At 39.5% G+C, this 21,887-nt stretch overlaps 2 protein-coding genes across 3 annotated transcripts in view; one reads left to right on the plus strand and one right to left on the minus strand.

Moving 5' to 3' along the window:
- adcyap1r1b (adenylate cyclase activating polypeptide 1b (pituitary) receptor type I) overlaps positions 1-4,611 on the plus strand; it is a 32,665-nt gene extending 28,054 nt beyond the window's left edge. Inside the window, exon 14 of one of the 2 annotated variants that reach the window (XM_072388948.1) lies at positions 19-4,611. In XM_072388948.1, the coding sequence (XP_072245049.1) occupies positions 19-411 (393 nt within the window). In that variant the 3' untranslated portion in view covers positions 412-4,611. The remainder of the gene's footprint in view (positions 1-18) is intronic. The other variant, XM_072388949.1, reaches the window with a different exon arrangement.
- A 5,504-nt stretch (positions 4,612-10,115) lies between these two features.
- Positions 10,116-21,887, minus strand: part of ghrhrb (growth hormone releasing hormone receptor b) — a 29,630-nt gene continuing 17,858 nt past the window's right edge. The window contains exons 3-12 of the mRNA XM_072388950.1: positions 18,250-18,350; positions 17,365-17,462; positions 17,140-17,272; positions 15,135-15,288; positions 14,941-15,001; positions 13,191-13,260; positions 12,757-12,848; positions 12,520-12,649; positions 12,394-12,435; positions 10,116-10,723 (exon numbers count right to left, since the gene is read on the minus strand). Of these exons, the coding sequence (XP_072245051.1) occupies positions 10,529-10,723; positions 12,394-12,435; positions 12,520-12,649; positions 12,757-12,848; positions 13,191-13,260; positions 14,941-15,001; positions 15,135-15,288; positions 17,140-17,272; positions 17,365-17,462; positions 18,250-18,350 (1,076 nt within the window). The 3' untranslated portion in view covers positions 10,116-10,528. The remainder of the gene's footprint in view (positions 10,724-12,393; positions 12,436-12,519; positions 12,650-12,756; positions 12,849-13,190; positions 13,261-14,940; positions 15,002-15,134; positions 15,289-17,139; positions 17,273-17,364; positions 17,463-18,249; positions 18,351-21,887) is intronic.

Raw genomic sequence — 21,887 nt, forward strand, 5'->3', positions numbered from 1 at the left:
AATAATGACCTTGTGAAGTATATCCCTCAAGGTGCAATCGGAGATCAAGAGGAAATGGCGCAGCTGGACGGTGAACAGGTACTTTGCTGTGGACCTGAAGCACCGACACCCATCGCTGGCGAGCAGTGGGGTGAACGGGGGCACGCAGCTGTCCATCCTCAGCAAGAGCAGCTCGCAGATCCGCATGTCCAGCCTGCAAGCCGAGACCCCGGCCACCTGAGTGGTGCCGGGGTGGACATCACACCCGCCAACATCGCCGTACCTGACACCAACAAACCCACCACACCCACCCTTGTCCCAATGACCAACCTCACCAACCCATTCCTCAACCCGTACCCAAACCCATACCCAGATGAAACCACGAAGGAAACCCAACTGAACTCAAGTGTCCCAGAACAGCCTCTCGTCTGAACCCGAATGTGCCAAATAATAAGTCACCGATCCAGGAGCACCTGGAATCGGCACCCTACTGTTCCAGAAAATCTTCAAAAGTCGAGATAAAGAAATCTGGTGTTTCCAGGCTGAAACATGTAAAAGAAGTATGTGTCTGTATGTATTGTATTAGTGTTAAAAGTCGTCTGGTGCTACAGTGTCGGCTGTGCAACACAAAGGGATCAGTTCCTGCAGCCAGAGAGCTATACAGAACGTCTCCTCCCTCACTGATCATTCCAGTCAGTCAAAATGTATTTTACACACTAACTTTTAACTGCATTCCTCTTTAAATACAAAAGTCTTAGCTGCTCTACAATTTAAAGTGATATGACTGCAAAAAGAAAACATTCTGTTGTAAATATTTCAGTGGGACACTATGAAGATTATTTCTCTTCATGTTTGGTTGCTTTTGGCTTGTTGCACAAAGTCTTCTGCGGCTTTGGAGAAGCTAAAATGTTAACTGTAGGCTTGTCTCTTGGTGCACTTTTAACACATAGCCTGTGTTACAAACAGGACTTTAAAAAAGGTGGGGTTAGATGAAAATATAATTGTATTGCATTGTGAGAAATGTAGTATCCAGTGTTTTTAGAGCTTACCCCAAACTCCACATCAAACTTTTGGATTTTTGCACCTCCGCTGCTTCGATTTTGACCGCTGCTTTTTTAATGTCTGTCTCTCGTGGGTTGTCACAAACATCATGAGGGTGAAGTAGTTATGACTACTTTTTAAAGATATGAAGACCCTTATTTGTGCTACTGATTGAGGAATAAACTCCAAAGGGGCTCATTAAACAATTCCCCTCAGTCTCTACAGTTTCAGAGCTAACAAAGACATCCTCTCTTTCATTTCTACACTTCTGCAGCAATCCTGATGTACAAAAAGCGACTGTGTGTGAAACCTCAGTATTAATGTTTCCTGTTCAAGCTGTGACTGATTTAAAACAATATGAAGGGTGTTGAAGTCAGCCAGACAGAGGAATATGGAAAGTATTCTTTAGAAAGACATTTTCGGCATCGTTGGATGTGGGCACAACATGAGGTTTGCCAACTGCGTCCATAAAATACTCAGCAGAAGAAGACAGAAGACTACACTTCGGAGATCAGAACGTCTGTAGTTTAAACAGCCATTAGTACAGAAAATGTCAATGAAAATCAACTCATACTGAAGCGTTATGAGTTCATCTGCTTGCATGAAACTGAATTTACTCTGTGCTCTTTTATATAATTGATTTTTATTTGTTTTAAGTGTTTCAAGTGGATGTTGAGCTTGTTTTCCCTTGTGAAGTCTGTAGTGTTGAACAGGCTGTTGTGGAGGCACTGCGCTGTAACCCTAATTTTTCTGTCACTTCTTTAAGGCAGAGCCTCTACAGCAGCCCCATTATGGATGTTCCAACATTGTACTGGTATTGATTCAAATGTAGACCATCAAAAACCTCGCAGCAAGTTTTCTAGATAAAACCTTGGTTTCTTTCTGGAGAAAGCTATTTCAACAATTTTGATTAATCTTTCTGCAGTTTGTGTCTTTGGTGGTGTTTGCACCTTTTATGCTTGAAAACAAGCACACTTAGATGGATGTTTCTTTAGGAGAGGGATATTCAGTTCTCCCATTCCAAAGATGAATCATTCATCTCTTAACTGAGCTTTTGCACGGCCGTTTCTGTTTGCAAAGCCCGAGTTAGCTTCGCAGCTGATGTCACTGCAGATGTTTCCTTCAATCTGACCCAATCGACCTCTGAATCCCAACGCTTTGTGTCTCCAGAAGTGCCTTTAAGCACAAAACAAGTATTTTGACTTCTGTTGATAATTTTAAAGGTTTATCTTTTCATTTCAAAATGAAACTGCAAAGTTAGTAAAAGGGTTTTTATCAAAGTGCTTTTATGATTAAATCAGTATTTTAAACCTGGAGGCCTTCAAAGTGCTTCATGAGCAGAACATACAACCAATTTGTGTTGTCAATAAAGCAGTGCTTCGATGTATTGACAGTACTATAAAAATGCTTTAGTTCTTATGTTTTACAGATATATCTACTGGACCCCTTTTTTAATGGAAATTTTCTTTACGATATATTCCAAAATATTAGATTTTTCTGCTCTGAAATGATGATACTAATTTCTTCAAAGACAGTTGGAGCTCAGTCTGAAAGAAAAGAACAACTGAGTGAATTAGCATGACAAAAATGAGTAAATTCTTTCTTAAATATGTATAATTTATGATGGATAATAACAGAGAATCACATCTCAGTTCAGTGTTTTACTGTAGTTTTTTTTTTTAATCCTTGTCAACGTTTTGAACATCATTTGGGTGATTTTTGGGGTGAAAAGTCACCTGTTTGGAGCTTGAAAACTGAAGAATGTCTTTGAAAAATAACTTAGTGGATGAATTAATCAAAAACTGAAGACTTAAAAAATGTTCTGATCAACTTATTGCTGGTTTGAATGAAAAAACAATTATTTTATAACATTATTAATTAATGTATGCAGCGATTTGTGACAGTTTCAATGCTTCAAGGTAATGAGTCAAACCTCAGACCAACTTTTCACATTATATTCAAGTTCTCTTTTAGGTCATTTGCAAAAAATGCAGATTGTTCCCAATCCTGGTTCAGATGTTTCCCTGCTCCATCACAACTGATTTAAATGAGCGGGTCACTCAGGCATCTGATGGATGAGCAGTTGAATCAGGTGTGTTAGAGAAGGTAAACGTTTAAATATGGAGGAAGAAGTTTCCAGGACCAAGACAGGAAAAGGGAAACTAGATTCCATGATAGCACCGGGGCTGCATGATTAACGGATCAACCAGTTTTACAGTTAGCTGAGAAAATAATGCAGAGTAATAATTTGTCATATTAAACAGTTGCAGCCCTCCTGTGAAGAAAAAGGTCCAGACAAGCATGGACTTTGTTGTTTTTTGTCTCCATGTAACTACGGTTTCAGTCAGTCTACAGATTTTTCACTCTTCATACTGAACAGAAGGTGTCTTTGTATCTGCAGAAATCCAAATCTTTGTTCTCTCAGAGTCCAGATCATGCAAAGTCAATGAGAGAAGGGCTGACCAGAAACTGTACTGTCCTGTTGTTGCACTGTGTGTGTCTTTAGTCTGAGCTGCAGTAATAGCAGTACAGATCCAACAGCAGCCATAAGGGGGCCCTGTTTGATTTGGGGAAAGGGCTGGACAATCACCACCTCGGCTCTGGTTCAGCTCATCACAAACATTACGACAATCCTGACCCTGTATTTATGAATTATTTCCTTTAGTGTTTGACTATTGGAGCTGGAGCCTTATATTGCCAGTACGACGTTGATGTCAGACAAAGATGTTGCTATCATTATTTAAGGATAAACATTAATTTGAGCCAGTTATTCTGAACTATGAAGTAGTTAGTTGAAGTGTTTAAAAGGTCTATAATCTACCTTTGTAACTAAATAAACTGCAGTTTAAATGTACATGCTGCCAACATTGTACCTTGTAAATGAAGTTTTCTGTGGTTCAAAGTGAATAGCTGTCATTTAAAGACTTTGCCCTGATTGTTCCCATTCTTTATTATTACTTTTTCAGTGGTGACCGTGTTTGTTTGCTAAAAGCATAAAGCCTCTGTACCCTAATAGGCTGATGCATGCGTGTTAATTCATTGATCGCATTTGGACAGAAGATGTAACACAAGACAAGACAGCGTCGAGCTTTCAGGCCTTTAAGGGAACCTGAGCCGTGTTCTTGTGTTAAAGCCGGTGTAACGAACGCATGAGGCAACTGATAAGCTAGAACACCAATTCGGGGTTTCAACTGTGAATAGATTTGTTGAATTGTAGCTCTCATCCCATTAAATGCTTTTCCTTTGAATGTTAATCTTCACAGACATGAGGGAAAGTACAGTGCCATTAAAGCTGCTGAACTCTTTGTTTTTACAGTGTAGCATGGTGAGAGTTCTTTTCTTTCTACTTCTTTTTGGGTGGTTGTCTTTCTCAATATGCTTCATCGTACAGATTGCCTGTTTGAATCAGTGAGAGAATATTAAATGGGGCTCAGCAGTTTGAGCTCTGATGGCTGAATGTAACGTGAGCTGCTTCTGTCTGCTCCTTTTTCTCTTTCACTGCACCACTTTGTCTTTTTTCTGTGTGGGTGCACATAAGAAGGGTCTTTTTTGTAAATTATGAAAGTATCAACAATAAATGTTTTTAACTTGTTGGCTCAGCAGTTTGTTGCTAATATTGTGGCTTTCAGTAGCTCTCAAACCTGCTTTCTGTTAATGAATACATTTTCTAAAATAGCTTGTTTTACAAATGTTGCGTCAGCAGGAAGAAAGACATCTACAGTGCTGCTGATGGGAACTATTTTAGCTGTGGATTAATACACATATGGTGGTCTGATTACCATTATGGGCAGCAATACATTACATGCATGGTTTGTTCAAATACATTTATCCGCTGCTGAAAATAGTCTCTAGGTGATGCACACTAAGTCCAGCTGACTTAGGTACTTATTAAAAACTAGAATTTTTGTGTAAATTAGCTTCATACAAATAACAGATGCAGCTACCGCTACCTCCCATATAGAAGATGTTAGGTTGGCGTTTTGCAAGGCAGTGTAATTCTACTTCTCCCAGTAAGATTTACTTCGCTGCTCTCAAGCTCTTCATTTCTTCATCAGTTCTAATCTAGCTAAAAGGCTTAAATTAAAGGAAAAGTGTGTAGCAATTATAGACATATAGTGATCCAGTTATAGCAACCATCTCAAATGTTATCAGCTCAATTCTGTGTTGGCAGATCTCATGACAGAAACAATCAACCAGACCAATGAACACACCGACTTGTGCAGCACAAACACAGACCTAAAACAAAACCTGTTTTAACTCTTTTATTTTAAATGGGAACATAATTTACAAGATGAACACAATTCTTTGTTAAAGATTTGTAATTTCACATCATGAAGTTATTTACTCAGGTGATAAATCAAGTGACAGGTAGGATCAGTTTCTCAAAGCGTTTTCTTACACAATCAGATTATGTTGCTCCCTGCTGGCCATCAGAAAGAATATAATATTACAGCAAGGCTTCATATTTCAGACCAGAGGATACATCCATCTTTTATGGTTGTTTACACTCTTCAGCCACAACATTAAAAACACTGATCACCTTGTTTCATTGCAGTGTTTGGTGGGGAAAACCCAACAGTCATATATTTGACATGTACCAACTAAACTACTAAAATTGCTCAACACACACTCCTGTGGCAATTTTAACTCAGGTTGAAGGACAGTGAGCCTGAACTTCTCAGGAGCAACCTTAAGTTCTAGTGTGTCACATTCAGGGCTTTTAATGGCAGAAATGAAGGGTATAAAGATGAGCAGATAATATGCCTGTTTAAAGTGTGCTGAGTAAAGTTTTGCCTTAGATCCTGCCCAGAGTCAGAGTAAATTTCTTCATAAACAAAAGAATAAAATAGGAAAGTTGGTCTGCACACCTACAGCATACCAGCCGGCCCACCTGCCAGATGCTAAGGTGCTTATATCCAGTGGTGAAGGTGACGTAAACTTCCACTACTGCTTGTGAGGCAAAAAAAGTACAACGTGTGAAATAAAAGAAGGAACACTGAACAAAACTCTGCAGAACATCAATTACATAGAGATGAATGCTATGAATGCTAATACAGCTAAAACAACACACAAAATAAAGACCAATCACAATTTAACTCATAGAACATAGTCAAACAAGAATTAACTGGATCTTTTTGAGCTATGGCCTAACAAAAACACTTGCGACTCCCTTTTCTTTTATTTAAAACGTCAGTTTGAAAGTTGAAACCAGCGCCCCATTTATAAAGAATTAACATTTTGAATTTAACACAATGATTAACACAATAAGAACTCCGAATCAAACAAACTGAATTGTGTCTTAGCCCATGTTTGTTGATGCATATCAGCAATCTACATCCAAAAGTAGAAACTTTTCAAGTTATCCTCCTTTCACCATGTTGCTCTGCCACGTCTCTACAGTGACTCAAAAGGGACGCGCTCGGCTCAAAACTCTGGCTTAGGTGGAGGGATTCAGTTGGTTTCAGTTTGGAAATTCTTCCACGAGATGTCATTACATCCTTCAGAGTAGACCGTTATGGACCACAGCGAAAGAGCTAAGAGTTGACCCAGTATCTGACCTCCACACATCACAAAAGGTCCCACGCCCACGTCCCAAGAGCTCAGAGATGTGTTGGTGTTAAGAGGGAGACCTACATAATATCATGCATGTGGTTTTAATGTTATGGCTGTTTGGTATCCATTAGCAAAGACATTTTTAAAGATCTACTGATCGTAGAAGAGCTGAGGGCTTCTGACAGGAACATGTAAAGTTTCAATAGCCAGAAAAACACAGAGCCTCATCCTGTAATGTCACCTCAAAAGAGAGAAAGTAAACACTGAAGCAGAAACTTGCACTCTGCGGTAAACAGGAACCTGATAGAGAAAAGCTTCCATCGCACTTTTTAGTAAGAATAGAGAAAGCACTTTCACTGTCCACACTGAAACTATGAAAGAAAGAAATTTAAACTGCAAAGTACAGGTAACATGAGGAGCTTTTTCTAGAAAAAAAACAACAAATCCAACATCAGTGACTGACACTAAAGCACAATATTCTGATCCTTTCTGGAGTACAACACAACACAGAAGCATATTAGTTACACAGCTCAGCAAAAACATTTGGTTCTGTATCATGAGTGTAGGACTCTTTCAGTAGGTTCAATCCACCTGAACTATAGAGACAAACTGGATAAAAAAGGCACTGTAGTGGTCAGTAGCTGAGTAATGTTATTTTCCTCACCATGGACAGTACTGTACATATTTACATGTGTGCAAAGTGCCTATAATGTGAAAAGCGCAGAGAAAAACCTCAGTTCAAAGCACACAATTGTTAACATAAAAGCAGCTCGTACGGTCCCTAAAACAGCTTTTCCACATTTTACAATATTACATGTTATAAGAATAAAACTACATTAAATGTATAATACAGAAAAATCACCAATTTTGCAACTAAAGGATCTTCTTCCCTAATACTCGTGGACTTTAGTTCTTCTGGTAACAAATCTAATGTGGTGGCTGTAGATATCAGTTGGACAAACTCTCACATCATAAGATACTCTGGTTCAAATCTACTTACATTCACAAACACGTAAAAACGAGAATCTGACTAATAAATAGCTTTTACAGTCTAGTGCTCCAGATGTGCACTAATGCACTGTGCAACATATTGCAGGCAGAGCCACTGATGGCATGTTCCCTCACACAAAGTTTCTGTAAGATGACACACAGGAAACAGTCGGTAATAAAACCAAAGATGTCACAGGGAGGCAAACTTTAATGGATCAGATAAAGGTACAGAAATGAAAAACTGACAAACACAAACTCCTTTTCTGTTGTAACAACAAAACTTTCGTCGGGCTTCTTTTAACTCTTTTATTTATACTTTGTAATATGTTGAGGGACTTTAGAAAAGTTTGACTAAAAAAGGCAAAATTCACAAAACCTGCCGCAGTTTCGTGAATGTTTCTAAGTTTGTTGAGGTGGTTTTTGCCTTTTTTGAAAACATCTAACTCAACAAACATGACCAGTACTCACTAACATAACCTAAATAATCACAACATTGCAACAGTGTAAAGAACTTTGTTTCCAGTTTGCAACCACTACTCTGTTTATTACAGGCATGTGAAATGTAGCCCACAGTCACCTGATGTGACCTTACACAGGCTAGTTTATTTACTCCAAACCAGTCAGTAAAAACAAGCCTGATGTGTATTGCCTGTGACTAGACTTTGCCACTTTGCCACTGGATAAAAACTGGATAAAAAGGTCATGACCTCTGGCTGGAATAGATGTTGGGAGTGGGTTGCTGTCTCAGGTGGAAGAGTCTTGTTTACAAGTAGGGACAGACTGGAATGCAAGATAAGACGGGTGGTCTGGGGCAGCATCTGCAGTGACGACCCAGGAACCACTGGAGAGTTTAGATCTCTTGGCTGGCATGGGAACGACTCTGTGTCACCACAGAAGAGCTGGAGGAGAAGGAGGTCTGGGTATTTCTGCTCAGACTGTTGCCTCCATTATCCAGAGAAGGAGCAGAAAACAGATGCTAAATGCAAAGTCCTGTCGCATTAACAGGCCACAGAAGATGACTTACAGAGTGTAGATGTTTCTGCAGGAGAGAACGGGCAGACACATTTGCTAAATTTATCCAGAATTTGTGTAATTCACCTTTACAATTCGACAGATTTCTGCAAAGTTTAATTGTGGAGCCAAAGTGAAACCAGAAACTCTGGAGTTCTGCTACAGAAATAAAAAAACTTGATTGAAAGAAAAAAGACCAATATTAAATATTCTCAGTACAAATACAGATAAAACATTATGATGATGCTGCTCCAATGGAATTTAACTTTTTAAGGTCTGTCACCTTACACACAGACTGTGTGTAAGGAGAGCTTCACACCCCAGCATGTCACTGAGTGTGCTCACACAGACTTTCAGTGTAACATGGGAGCTGAATTTAAAAAGTGAAGCTCCACAAACACCATGCACACTCCTGGTGTGAAGTCACCGTGACATCACAGGTTATATTGTGACTTACCATTTTCAAGAAGTTTGGCATTTAGCTGTTGCTCTTTCTGAAACTAGAACTGGCAAAATTTGGACAGGGGGTGGAGCTTGAGAGTGATACGTGAATCCTGACTGGACAAAAAGAAATGACCTCATATAATAATGGAATCCTTTTCACCAGGAGGGAATCTCCATAATATCTTCTAAATGACTTCGAATCTCATGATAAATGTTGACAGTGTTTTTATGGGGTCACTTTAAGACACTTTTTCATCAGCTACTCCTGGTACTTGACTGACCATGTCTGTTTTTATCTATGATGTTTTCTACAGCCATACACACTTTTTTCCTGACACTGGTTTTGGGCTTTCACCTGCCTCTGATGCACTCCATATGATTTCTTTGCTGGAATGACCACAGCAGAATTTTCCAAGCCATTGAATCCAGCAGGGACTGTGTTTGTAGGCAAACTTTATGACCTTGTCTTACACTGTCACATGCTTCCATTGTAGGTGGAATGGAGCAGTTGGGGGGGGATAAGGAGGCCTTTTCAACTGGATGGAACAAAGTGGGGATCTTTGCCAGGGTGTAATCGGGACTTTTTAATACCTCTTATGTCCAGCATTTCCCAAAGTTAACGTGCCTCTTCCTTGGCCCATCTCCCAAGCCAGTTAGCCCTCGACCCTGTGCCAGTTTCTGCTCCCGAGTCAGCTGTCGTCTGGTCAACTAGCTCCATGCCGGACCATGGTTGTTTCTGTGGTATCCTGCCTGCTGAAACGCTGACACCAGGGAGGGCCATGCTTGCATCACTGCTTAGTTAGATGTTACATGTCAATGCAATGTTCCAGGGTTTCTAAGAGGAACCCTCCGGTCAGGTGGTTTAATGTTGTGGCTGATTGATGAAATCAATTTGGAGTTGAAGATAACAAAGCCATGACCAGGCATGAGATCATTTTCCATATTATTTTTTCATTTTAAAATGGTGGAGATCTTCTGATATGTAACCTCATAAGTTCATGATATTAGTCATCTGTCATCCTCCCACTTATGGCCTCTGACTATCTAACTGTTGAGACCAAAACAAGGAAAAGTATTTTTTTCTGATTACCATTTTACTTTATGAGCAGCTCAACAAGTCTGAACAAAACAGCACAAACACAGAAATTAACCACAAAAAATCATACGTACTAATTCTTACTAACAAAATGGAGCTTAGCATGTGCTAATTATTAAAGAACAATAAAAAGTTATGTGATATAAATGCTTTTTTGAAGTGGAGTCACAGATTTGAATAAGATGTGGAGGAGGAGCCCCAAAGCAAAAATACAGGTGACGTCGGACATTACCTGTCTTTCAAACACTGTAATCTCTGTGTTGTAGAATAGAGGTCTCATATTTGTTCAGCAAAAAATCATAGAAAGTTGAGAAGTACCTTAAACATTCAACAATCAGGCTCTGTGGTTTAGTCTCTGCTCAGGAGGAAACACCAAGCAGATGTGCAATAAAGGACTCAACTGTCAGCTGTTTCTCAGACGGCGGACACGTTGCTGGGCGTGAGGGCGGGTGCCTCTGAAACTGGCTGGTCTTTGGGGCTGGATTTATCCAGGACGGATATCTGAGTGATGGTGCTGCTTTCGTTGAACAGTGTACGGCGTCGTTTACTGTAGCTCAGGTAACTCTCAGTCTGCCACTTCCAAAAGCGCTTCTTCAGCTCCGCCTGCACCTGAAAACACGCACGAGCGAAAATAAGAAGAAAGATTCATAAGAACAGAATGGAGTTATGTTTTTTTTAATGAGAGGGACTCGTGTGTGAGTATTAGCTCCACTGTGAAAGAAAAAAACAGAGTGTAAGTAAAAGTAAGACTCTTCTGGGCCATCAAATCAAGTCTGGAGGGCGGCAGGATGCTTCTACACTCTCACATATGTCCATTACCAGATATTTCAGCGTGCAGGGATGTGACCACTGTCAGATGCATATCTCAGCATATTTTTTAATGTGTTACTATTATCGCCACCCTCTGTTTATGAGCTAAAACAGATGTTCTTCTTAATAAACCCAATTTTGAAGTCCAATGTCACTAGCTCAATTACACAGTTTGTGTTTAATTAATCTTATTTACCGTAATCTAATCTCAGTGATTTCACTTTTATCTTGAAATATCATGTTTTTTTCTCATTCTTTCAACTTTATTTGAAATTGTATTTTAACTTTATTCTCAAAATCTCTATTATTCTTCCCACGTCGACTTTATTCTGGAACTCTAAAATATAATTTTTTCCTTCATGTGGACCCAATACGCTGTTGTACTTCATTGAGCTTTTCAGCTTTTTGCTTCTCTGTCCTTCATTTGTTACATAAAACTGTACAAGTCATTGTGGAATAATCCTGCCAAGAATCTGTGGGTGAAACTTGGCTGTGAGGAAACAACTGATCCACAGACAGACTTTCAAAAGTGCATGAGATACTTCACCCCAGGCGATCCTGGATATGCAGTAAAGATAAAACTGCATTACTAAGTTTGATGTGAATCTCAGTTAGTGTGACAGTGTGAAAATAATCAAACATTGCTTTATTTGTTGTGGCTGCAAAGAATTTTGGGATGCGGTTATCTCGTAAAGGATGTTTTGATGTTTCCGATTGCTAAAGGCTATAATAAAGGAGGCATTTAAGTTCCTGTCCTCAGCATTGGGAGAATTCAGTCAGTTTTTATGATTACTGCCACATATCAGTCATTTCATTCAGTGAACCTGATCCCTGACTATCAGGGTCAGAATCCTAAACCAGAGGAGTTAAAACCCCTTTCAGTGTGCAAAGACTTAACAAAAGGTAGCTTTAAGGTTCCAGTGTGTACTATTCAATAGTGTAAAATAATAATCTTTGTCTTTTTTATGACATTAGAACAAGCACTTCCTGCCGCCCTGTTTCTACAGCGGCCCAGAAGGGACATGCTGTCTTTTGTTGTTGTTGCTTTTTTGTGGCCACCATAGTTTGAGGATAGTTGCAAGGTATCAAGATAGTTGGAATTTGTGCTGCTATATGAAACTGAATCCTTAAGCAAAGCAGCAACAGGCGTGAAATGAAGAACAGCTCAACAAACATTTACTACATCCAACTCACTGAAAGCCTGAATCAACCCGTCCTGACTTCCAAAGAATCCTTTTTTGAATAACCTTTTGAAGCTACACCTCCTTGCCTCTGCTTCATCAGATAAGAATAATCTTATTTCTAAGCTTATTTTTTAAACCTAAGGCTCTAAAATGGTTCTAAATGTGACAATCTAATAAGTCACAGTATGATCTGTAAATATTAAGCAGATTTCTAAACAGGACCTGTAGTGGACAGACTAACAGATGCAAAACCACATCTGTGTACAATATGTAGTTGTTACTTACCTCGCCGTTCAGGAAACAGTACAGCAGGGCCACAACGAATCCCTTTAAAACATAAAAACATTGTATGTTGTTGTTAGAAGTTGTTTTTTCTCTTCCTTTATATCTGTGTTTTCTGTTGTACGATACCTGAAAGGATCCCAGACCGAGCTCTATAAAGATTCGAGCCTCTGCTCCTGTGTTTTCTGGGAGGAAAGCGAACACCATGTAGTGCATCCCAAACAGGGGGATGAGCAGAAGCGTGGATTTGGCCAGTCTCCTGAACACACATGCACAGCAGACCATGAGGGAAACATACATGTATGATAATCCTCCCAGAACGTATGTTTCTATGTATTTGTTAATGCTGGATTTGTTCGGTCTCACTTGAAGTGACTGGTGTCGTTGCCACCAACTCCAGGCGACCTCAGCTTCTGGACCAGAATACGAATCACATTGATGAAGATGATGAAGTTAACCTACATGAAACAAACGGTTATTGCCTTTGTTTGATGGCCATTCTGGCAATGGCAGAATATTCACTACGTCCTGCCACTGATGCTAACCCGAGGGGGTTAACTGTAAGAGCATATGATAAAAATGTGCAGCCTTTTGTTCTCATCCCCACTGATAATAAAAACACATAACCCCAAAGAAAAGAAAGTTTTCTGTAGACTGGTCAGGTTTCATGTGGGAAATGAATAAACTTTTTATTGTTCCCCCTCATGTGATCACAATATTAGAGTCAAAATGCACGGGGAGTCAAGATTGAGGGGTGTTATAATCTTTCAATATCTCCCACTTTACTGCTCTGTACTCACCAGTAGTGATGCAGTTATTGGGGCTTTTATGATCCACCAGATGAAGGCCACATCTGTGTCATCCCAGCACCTGAGACGCACAATAGGTAATAATAATAATAATATATAAAAAAGGCAGTCTCAGTTCAGGTCTGCAATTTGTCTGTTATCTACTAATGAAACACACAACAACCCCATAAAATAAAATAAAAGAAACATCTGCATCACCACATTCCTCACTGATCAAGCAGTCACTACAATATATTCAACATAACTGCAATGCTAATGAATTTAGCAATAAATGGGTTTGGTCAAAACGGTGAGGGCAACCCAAGGGTTTGATATTTACTTTGCAGTAAGTCCATCCACAGAAAAATCTATTTTCTGGCCTGTTGAAACTATAGCTAAAAGCGGGATGGGTTGTGTTTTACAGTGTCTCTCTGTGGGATCTTACAGTCATGGATAACGCAGCAAAAAGAAGAGGGAACAACTGAAAGAGGTTTTGATTTTAAGTAAAGAATTCACATTGAGGGAAATTGTAAAACAAGGTGCTTTAAGCATTTACTAAAACACATTTTATCCCTTTCTTATTGATTCACTAGAATACTTTGCAAAGTGTGTGAAATGAAATAAAAGCTTCAAACTTGATATTTTTTCATTGAAAACTCTGAAAAGTAATACATTTAGAATAGATACTTGATTGATCTAACTTCACTGGTGGTTTTAGAAGAACAGGAAGTTTGCATCCCTTTTCACATGATTATTTGTGTATGTACCCATGTGAGGTACAGTTGATGGAAAACCTCTCATACCTTTAAAAATGCTTGGGATACAATGCAACCTCTTCTTCATTCAGGGAATGGGGATCTATGAATATGCTAATCTGGCCTTGCACGCATCTGAACCAGCCAGCAGCTGACTGCAGCCTTCCCTGTCTCTGTAAATAAGATCAGCTATAAATCCAGAGAAAACCAATGGTTCTCAGAAAAGCCTCACAAATTATATAAGCTCACACAAAAGTGGACGGATCATGATTCACTTCCCAGGACTAGTGGCACAAAGTGGCTACCCTGGGAGCTTAAAGAGCAAAGTCTAGGTCTGGACAGTGGAGCAAGTTTCCTATCAGCTAAGGATTTGCTTTCTTCTGTGTTTTTGTGAATATTTACACCACTCTCACACTTTAAGCTGCCAGTTAGCTTAACGCAAAGACTGGTAATAGAATAAAATATCCAGCCTGACTTTACAAAACCTATCTCTGAATCAAACTAATTCCCTTCCAGCCGGAAGTTTGGAATCACACAAAAACAGACGTGTAAAAGGTATAATTTTCTACTTCACCCCACTACTTGTTACTTCCCTGGGTATACATAGTCCCATAGATCCTCATTTTTGTTTCAGTTATGCATATCTTCTTTTGTCTCTTTGGATTGCTTGTGTCCTTGGTTGGTTTTGTTTAAAACGTTTTTTCCCCTCCACCCTCCTGCATACACATTTGGGTCATCTCCGCTCTTTCAACAAACACACATGTATTTGCTACAAAACAGACCAAGTGATGTGCATAAAGTGTCCCCCACCGAAGAACGAATCCAAGTGGTTAAACTCCTTATTAGTGAACAGCAAAAACACAGCTGGACCATTCAGGGTGGAAATCCCTTTGCTTCGCTTTAATGCCCCATGTTCCAGGAGATGTGGTGGGAGGATGCATAAATTCAGAGGATACTTTCATGCTTTCCACGTTCTTGATATTTTCTCTGATTTTTCAGAAGCTCACCCGTTGTTATCGTAGAAGTTTCGAGTGAGGATCCAGGCTGTTATGATTGTTGTTGGTAGACCTGAAAGGAGCAAACAAAGTAGCCTGGTCATTAGGAAAGAGGCACAGCAGAGTTCTGACAAGGGACAGAGAGAGACAATAAATAACATCAAAGGAGATGAATGAAAGAGGATCACAGTGATTGAGGCACAAACCCCAGCCGATGAGTATGTACCACCAGAAGTACTTCTTCTGGAAGACAAATGTGAGAGCGAGCAGCGTCTGCAGGTACATCCCTTCCACCAGGAGCCAGAAGTAGTTGGCCAGGATACTGAACTGGAAGAAGGCCACAGCTGATTTACAGGATGTCTGCCAGACAAAAGGAAAAAATCCAAAATCTTAGTCAACTGCCTTTATTCAGTTCCTATTTGTTAGTATGGATTTTTTTGGTACTCTAAAGCATGATTGGTTTAACTGGATTATCCAACACAGAACTTGGGCATGCATCATAAAGCAGTGATGAAAAAAACTCATAATAGTAAAATTATAGCGTCCATATAAGGTGTCTAAGATCAGAATACTTCATACAGCTTAATCTGGTTATTTCTTACTCCAAATATGACCTAATTCAGGTTTAGGTACTCAAGACAATGCTTTCCATGGAAACACACCCAGCAACAGCTGGAAATAACATAAGTTGCTGCTGCTTTTATCACTGGAGAATGGATGTTCTCACTTCCTGTCTTCATCCTCACGTCGCACCAACATGTAGTGCTGCATCGTTGGAAGGAAACGCCCACTATGGACTTGAAGTTGGCTTGTGTGTTCAGTCCACAGCTGGAAAGTAACAAATATTGTGAAAGTCTATGGGTTTTTGTGATGTTTTTTGTAATTTGGTTTGAGTTGTCCTTGTTTTTTTGGATTTCACTGTATTTTGTTTTTTTAAATTCTGCTCCTCAATTAGGTATTCTTCCTATTCAATTTAGTTAAATCCATTTAGTTTTGCTTCCTCTTCTTGTTTCACGCCTGGTTATGTTAGTTATCACCTCCTTCAGTATTTATACCCGCCAGTTTTCTTTGTCCCTCACTATTATCCCCATTTCAGATGCTCGTTATCCCTGCTGCTTTGTTTTTTCATCTCTTTTACTCCAGCTTGACTTTGTGTTCTGGTAATTCTATTACTGGTAACTCTATTATATTCTGGTAACTCTATTATATTCTGGTAACTCTATTATAACCGCTATCATGTTAGTTATCACCTTCCTCAGTATTTACACCTCCCAGTTGTCTTTGTCTTTTGCTAATTCAGATCCTTGTTATCCCTTTTGCTTTGTGTTCCACCTCTATGACTCCAGCTCGACTTTGTATTCTGGTAACTTTTCGCTTGGATTCATGTTGGATTGTTTTAAATTTTCTGCTCTGAAGCCATTTTTTATTCAGTGACTTCCATTAAAGTAACTTTAGTTTAATGTCTACCTACCCTCTGCCTGTGAGTCTGCATTCAGGTCCATAATTATCTGCAACTGTGACAAAAATATTTCCATTTCAACAATCAGCATTCTCCGCGGACATGCCCTCAGTGATAAGTGCAGAGACGCTGCCAACCGTTCAAATCATTTATGTTTGTGTGGGTTGTTAATAACACATATTGCTGTAGTGTGACAATCTAAATTAGGGTTATTTTATCACTGTTTCATTTTCACTCTTAGCCCTTTTCTGCTGCCATCTCCTCATCTATTTATCACCACTGTCTTGTTTTTGATGGAGCAGACTTTCTGATGTCTTATCTGCGTCTGTCTCCGCCTCACTTCCCCTCTAAATGAGTCACAGAGTGCTGATGCTAATCCCTCATACACACACAAGAGGGACACTTACCTTCAGTGCAGCAGCTTTATCAGCAGAAAAGTAGGAAGAGAAACAGTCATCATTAATGCTCTCAGTCATTCCCTGCATTCCAATCCTTCCTGCTCTCTGTGATAAGCTCTTTAGGGTTTTTCAGAATAAAGAGCATGTAATCCCGACTACATGCTCAGACTTTATAGTTGTACACTCCAGATAGCGTTTCATCTTTTTACTTTCACGAATCACATTTCTGAATGAACGCGGTCACACATTTTGTCTTTTGTGTTGTCCTGCTGCTGGTTTTGCTCATGTAAAGGATGCGAGTCCTTCACGGGTAAATATAGACACGCTGATGGAGCTGAATGGCGGCCAACTCACTGTGGACATGAAGCAGTGGTCCAGGTTTTCATCAGAGAAAAGAACGCCGTCTTTGATGAAGACTGCACTCGCTCTCAGGATGAAGGAGAAGAACAGGTTGATATGGATGTAGTTCCTGGTGCAGTGAAACTTCCTACAGGAAAAGAACTTTACTTAAAAGACTTTTTTTTTCATTCCTGGACAAATTCACACAAGTGAGAGTCAACCTGAAACTATGAGCGTTACCTGAAGACAGTGAAGACAAAAATAGCTGATATGAGAGAGATGAGGGAGGTAGCGTAGCCGGCAGTGTACACCTGTTTGAAGTTGGAGAAATATGTTGTCTGAAAAAGACAAAAGAGATAAACTTCTCAGTCTCAACCTTTACGGTCAATGGTTCAGTGTTGAACAATTAGTGGGAAACTGAACTGAACTCTTGAGTTGTTGAGTGAACAATGCAGTTGCTGTCATTGAACTTAATGGGTTTTGGATTAAACTTCTTGGAAGCTTAAGGGAAAAGGGGTTGTTGAATGTTGAATTAAGAAAGCTGGAGCCTATCCCAGCTGTTTTGGGGTGATCTGCTCTTGTTTAGTTAAAACAGATGTTAAAGAGAATTAAATTAACTTTTCTTGAGAAAAGTGCCTCAATAAACCAGGTCCTAACTTTTTCGTTTCAACCTTCTCTTTTGCTACTCAAAGGTGAGTCTCAATTGTTTCTCAACAACAGTTTTTGTGGCAACAGAAGCATTAGAGATTTTTCTGCACTTCACTAAAAGACTAAATGCTTCAGTAGAGAAGGGCTTTATATGACAGTAATAAGGGCTGGAGTTGAATGCATAGTAATTAAATCTCTAACAGCAGGTCATTACTGTATATGTGCTGCTTGTGAGCCAACATATAGTCCCCACTGACTGTCAGGAGGGCAATAGGATTGCCCACTGGATTCTCAAAGATTGGAGGAGTGCTACAGAAGGCAAACATGTCAACCATGTCATCTTTTATAAGAATGCACAAACAAACCAAATAAGGAAGCCAGAGAGCAGAGAACCATTACAGTTAAGGAACTCAGAGAGACACAATTATTTGGGATGAAAAAAAAAACTTCATGGAAATAATCAGCTAAAGCGTCTACCTCTGGTTCCATCTCTTCATCCTCTGCATCCTCGCAGGCGTCCTCGTAGGACGGGTAGAGCTCAGACCATCCTTTCTCCGTGCAGTTCCTATAAACGTAACCTAGAAAACAAATGAGGCTCGCAGTGGTTTGGAGAAAAGAGAGACTTATACCAGGAAAAAACAACTAATCTAGAGTAACAGATGAAGAGAAAGGTGCAGTTTAACATCTGAAACCAGATCAGTGACATGAGGTAGGGCAGTTAAAGAGTTTGAAGATGCTGAACACATTGGACTAAAACAAGAATTCAAATGTGAGGAGGAAGATTAGGGTTAGGGTTAGGACTCTACAACTCTGGGAAAACTTCAGACTGCTGGCATATAACTGAATAAAGAGAGCTACATTAGGAATACATGATGGTTCTCTCGTTTCTTTTGAAATATGTGTAAAAATTATCCTGTAATAGAGTTTCACCCCCATTGCTCCCTCAGTAGAGGGGTCACAAGACTTCTCATATAATTCACAATAGTCAAGCATACCTGTTGTTTCCACCAGATGGACACAGCAAATAATTCAAATATTTCTCAGAGATTTCCTCATGGATGAAAGGAAGAAACCTTCAACTAAACCTCTCTGAGACTGAACAGTTGGTCATCAAACCGGTTTGTCTCTTCCTCACAATCTCTATATAAAAATGGCCTCCTCATCATTCACCTTGATCAGCATTGTGAGAAACCTGTATCTTGACTGATGTCTAGTTATCCTTCTTTAATATTGTTTCATCTATTTCTTTGTAATTTCACTCTGAACTTTACAATGCAAGGAAAATCTGTTTTTACTAAATCTGACTCAGCAGGCCACCCAGCTGTTCGTACAGATAATATCTCATTTTGAGAAATGCACTTCTAGCAGATCACCCAGCAATGCAGAGTAAGAGCCCTACGGATGGCCCAGAACAAATATCTGTGTATCTGCTGTTTGACCAAACAAAAAAGGGCACATTTAACTCCAGCTCTGACCATCCATGACTGTCTGAATGAAATTTAAGTCACTAATGTTGCCTACATAGTAACTCCTATATATGCAACCAGCTGCTAATTTGGCACTATGATAAAATAAATACATGAAAATAGTGACCCCCCATTTTATTTTTAGGCTAGAGGTCACTTTCATTTGGAGAAACTACTGTTAATATCTATTTTTCTATCTTAAAGTGCAATATACGTTTCGCCAGTAGATGGCGCTCGGTGTCGTATGCATCAGTAGATGACGCCCCGGCCGGCAGAAGAAGATAATCAACGCGTGATGAAGTAGTGTGCATCAAGTACGCACCTGTAACCTGCTATTTTCTGGGGTTTTGCAGGTAAGCTGGGTTGTAAATAATATATAAGTGATACACAACACTAGCAATAGAGCATAAGTCCCTTGCAATGTAATGGATGTCAAGCTAAAGAGTGAATTCGCAAGTGTAAGGGCTTGTACAGGTGATTTGCTGCAGTGTGTAGTTAAAATGGCGGACTCATGGTCCGTGGCGGTAATGAACCACATAACTGTTTCATGTCTTCATGAGCTAAAAGTATATCAACTAACTACTAAGAGATGCACATAGCGTCAGTAAAAGTTTTTATGGCCAAAACCTATGTTGAGCAGAGTAAATGTGTCATGTCATAGATGCTTGTGTAAATTACTGAGCTAAGTGTTGAGTTAAGCTAAGCTCAAGGCTAAGCTGTGGCACACACATGCCACATATATCTGTGCTAGTCTAGTTTTTAGGCCGTGGTGAAGGTCTGTATTGTCCATACAGGTATTTTTGGGTTAGACCAGCACTAAATATTTTCTGGGTGATCAGAGGAAGTGCAAAATACTTTCTGTTCATATCATTAAGACTGAATATATTAAAAAGCATTTATTTAAACAGGGTTCAGTTTGATTAATACATTTCAGAAGTGATTGATAAAAAGGATAAAATTGTGGTTAAAAACAGTTGTTAAAAACACTAGAAAACTTTAATCGAGTTCATTATGGTATTTGTTAATACAGTGAAATGCATTTTTGTTTTTAGTCAGTTCATGAAAGTGATGTGTGTGGATATAAAACTGTAAATATAGAGAAAGTAATGCTATCTGTTATAATTGGAACTGTTTCGGTACTACTGTGGTATTGGGTTTTACAGTAAAAGTATATGGTGTTACTGTTATTGTAAAACGGCAGAAGAAGTTGGTCAGTATGTGATGAAGCAGTGTGCACGCACCGCTCCTGTAACCTGCTATTTTCTGTGTTGTTGCAGTTTCTGCAAAAAAAAATATGTTGCACAGGAGATGAGTTGGCCCATCGTCTTCAAAGGTGTAACACTAAACTCATTCAGACAGGTTTATGCTCCTTCTGGACCACCATATTCCTCAGGAACATCGTCTGATACCTATTCACAAGGCACGAGTCTGTTATCATTTGTGGTTCCATGGTGGAACGGGCCACCAAATGCTATCAGAGCTTTCAACAATCTCTATCTCCTCTCTTAAGAGACATATATCCTCTTCTGATATCTGTAACATCTTAAGACATTTACCCTGCACCTACTGTTCGATTTCCACTTGTTCTGCCCTTTTGCATAGATTTATTACCTAATGCTTAAATTAGGGTTTCTCGCTAAACTAAAGCTTGGCACTATTTCCTCATGTATTTGGGTGTAAAATAAATATGGGTACAAAAATCCAAGTCCTTAACGAACGGGACAAAGGACAGTACAATATTCTGCAACTGACGGGTTCCAGCAACACTATGTGAACATTTAATTGAAATTACGTTTATCAAAGCATCGCCGGAGGAAAAGTTCTTTACTGAAATCAAATCAGAGGGGAGTTTGTGCCGAAGAATGAAATCATGACAGCAGAGGCAGCAGCTGTGGAATATTGTTACTGAGTTAAACGTAGCTTTCTAAGAACAAAGAGTCGTTTCTGCTACACATTTCAAATCTATACAACAAAATGGCAAACGGCACTTTGCCCACAGACTACTCTTGGGGTGACTGAGACATGCTGAAGTTCTACAGTGCCTTGTAGACCACCACATTTACAGATTTATTTGGGATGCCTACAGCCAGTCAAAGAGGAGACGTATCTTTTCTTCAGGAAAATACTTTTACTTTCTCTTACTCAGTGTAACTGGCTGTTAGTTGGGTTATTACAGAACAACGTCCCTCTTATATTTACCAGAATGAAGAGAAAGTTTTGCCTTGTATCTGCTTTTTCTCAGATGCTGAACAGCTGTGCAGCCACGGTAAACACCTGCCTTTTAGCATAATTAACCGCCCATAAATCCAAGATTAAACAAAAAAAAGCATTTAAGCACTGAAAGTGATTACTTTCTTTCCTCACTTTCTAAAAAAAAAAATGCTCATGGTGAAGTATGAATGAAGTTAAAGGCAGGTAAAGGTGGCAAATGCTGAATTTGAATTAACAGAATTTTGTTCTCCCACTACGGCTGAGAGCTGAAATGAACCACAGAGTTCCTCAGACGTCATGACACACAAACAGTCACCGGGTGCTTTGAGCGGGTTGATATGTTTCCAACAGAGCGGAGACAGTGAAAAGTCAGGTTTAAGTTTCATGAAGGGAAAATGCTGTCCAGCTCCTCGGTACAGCAGAGTGTGGGGGTTTGAG

Source organism: Leuresthes tenuis, unplaced genomic scaffold (genome assembly GCF_036924035.1).
Source record: "Leuresthes tenuis unplaced genomic scaffold, fLeuTen1.0.hap1 SCAF_7, whole genome shotgun sequence".
Classification (NCBI taxonomy): domain Eukaryota; kingdom Metazoa; phylum Chordata; class Actinopteri; order Atheriniformes; family Atherinopsidae; genus Leuresthes; species Leuresthes tenuis.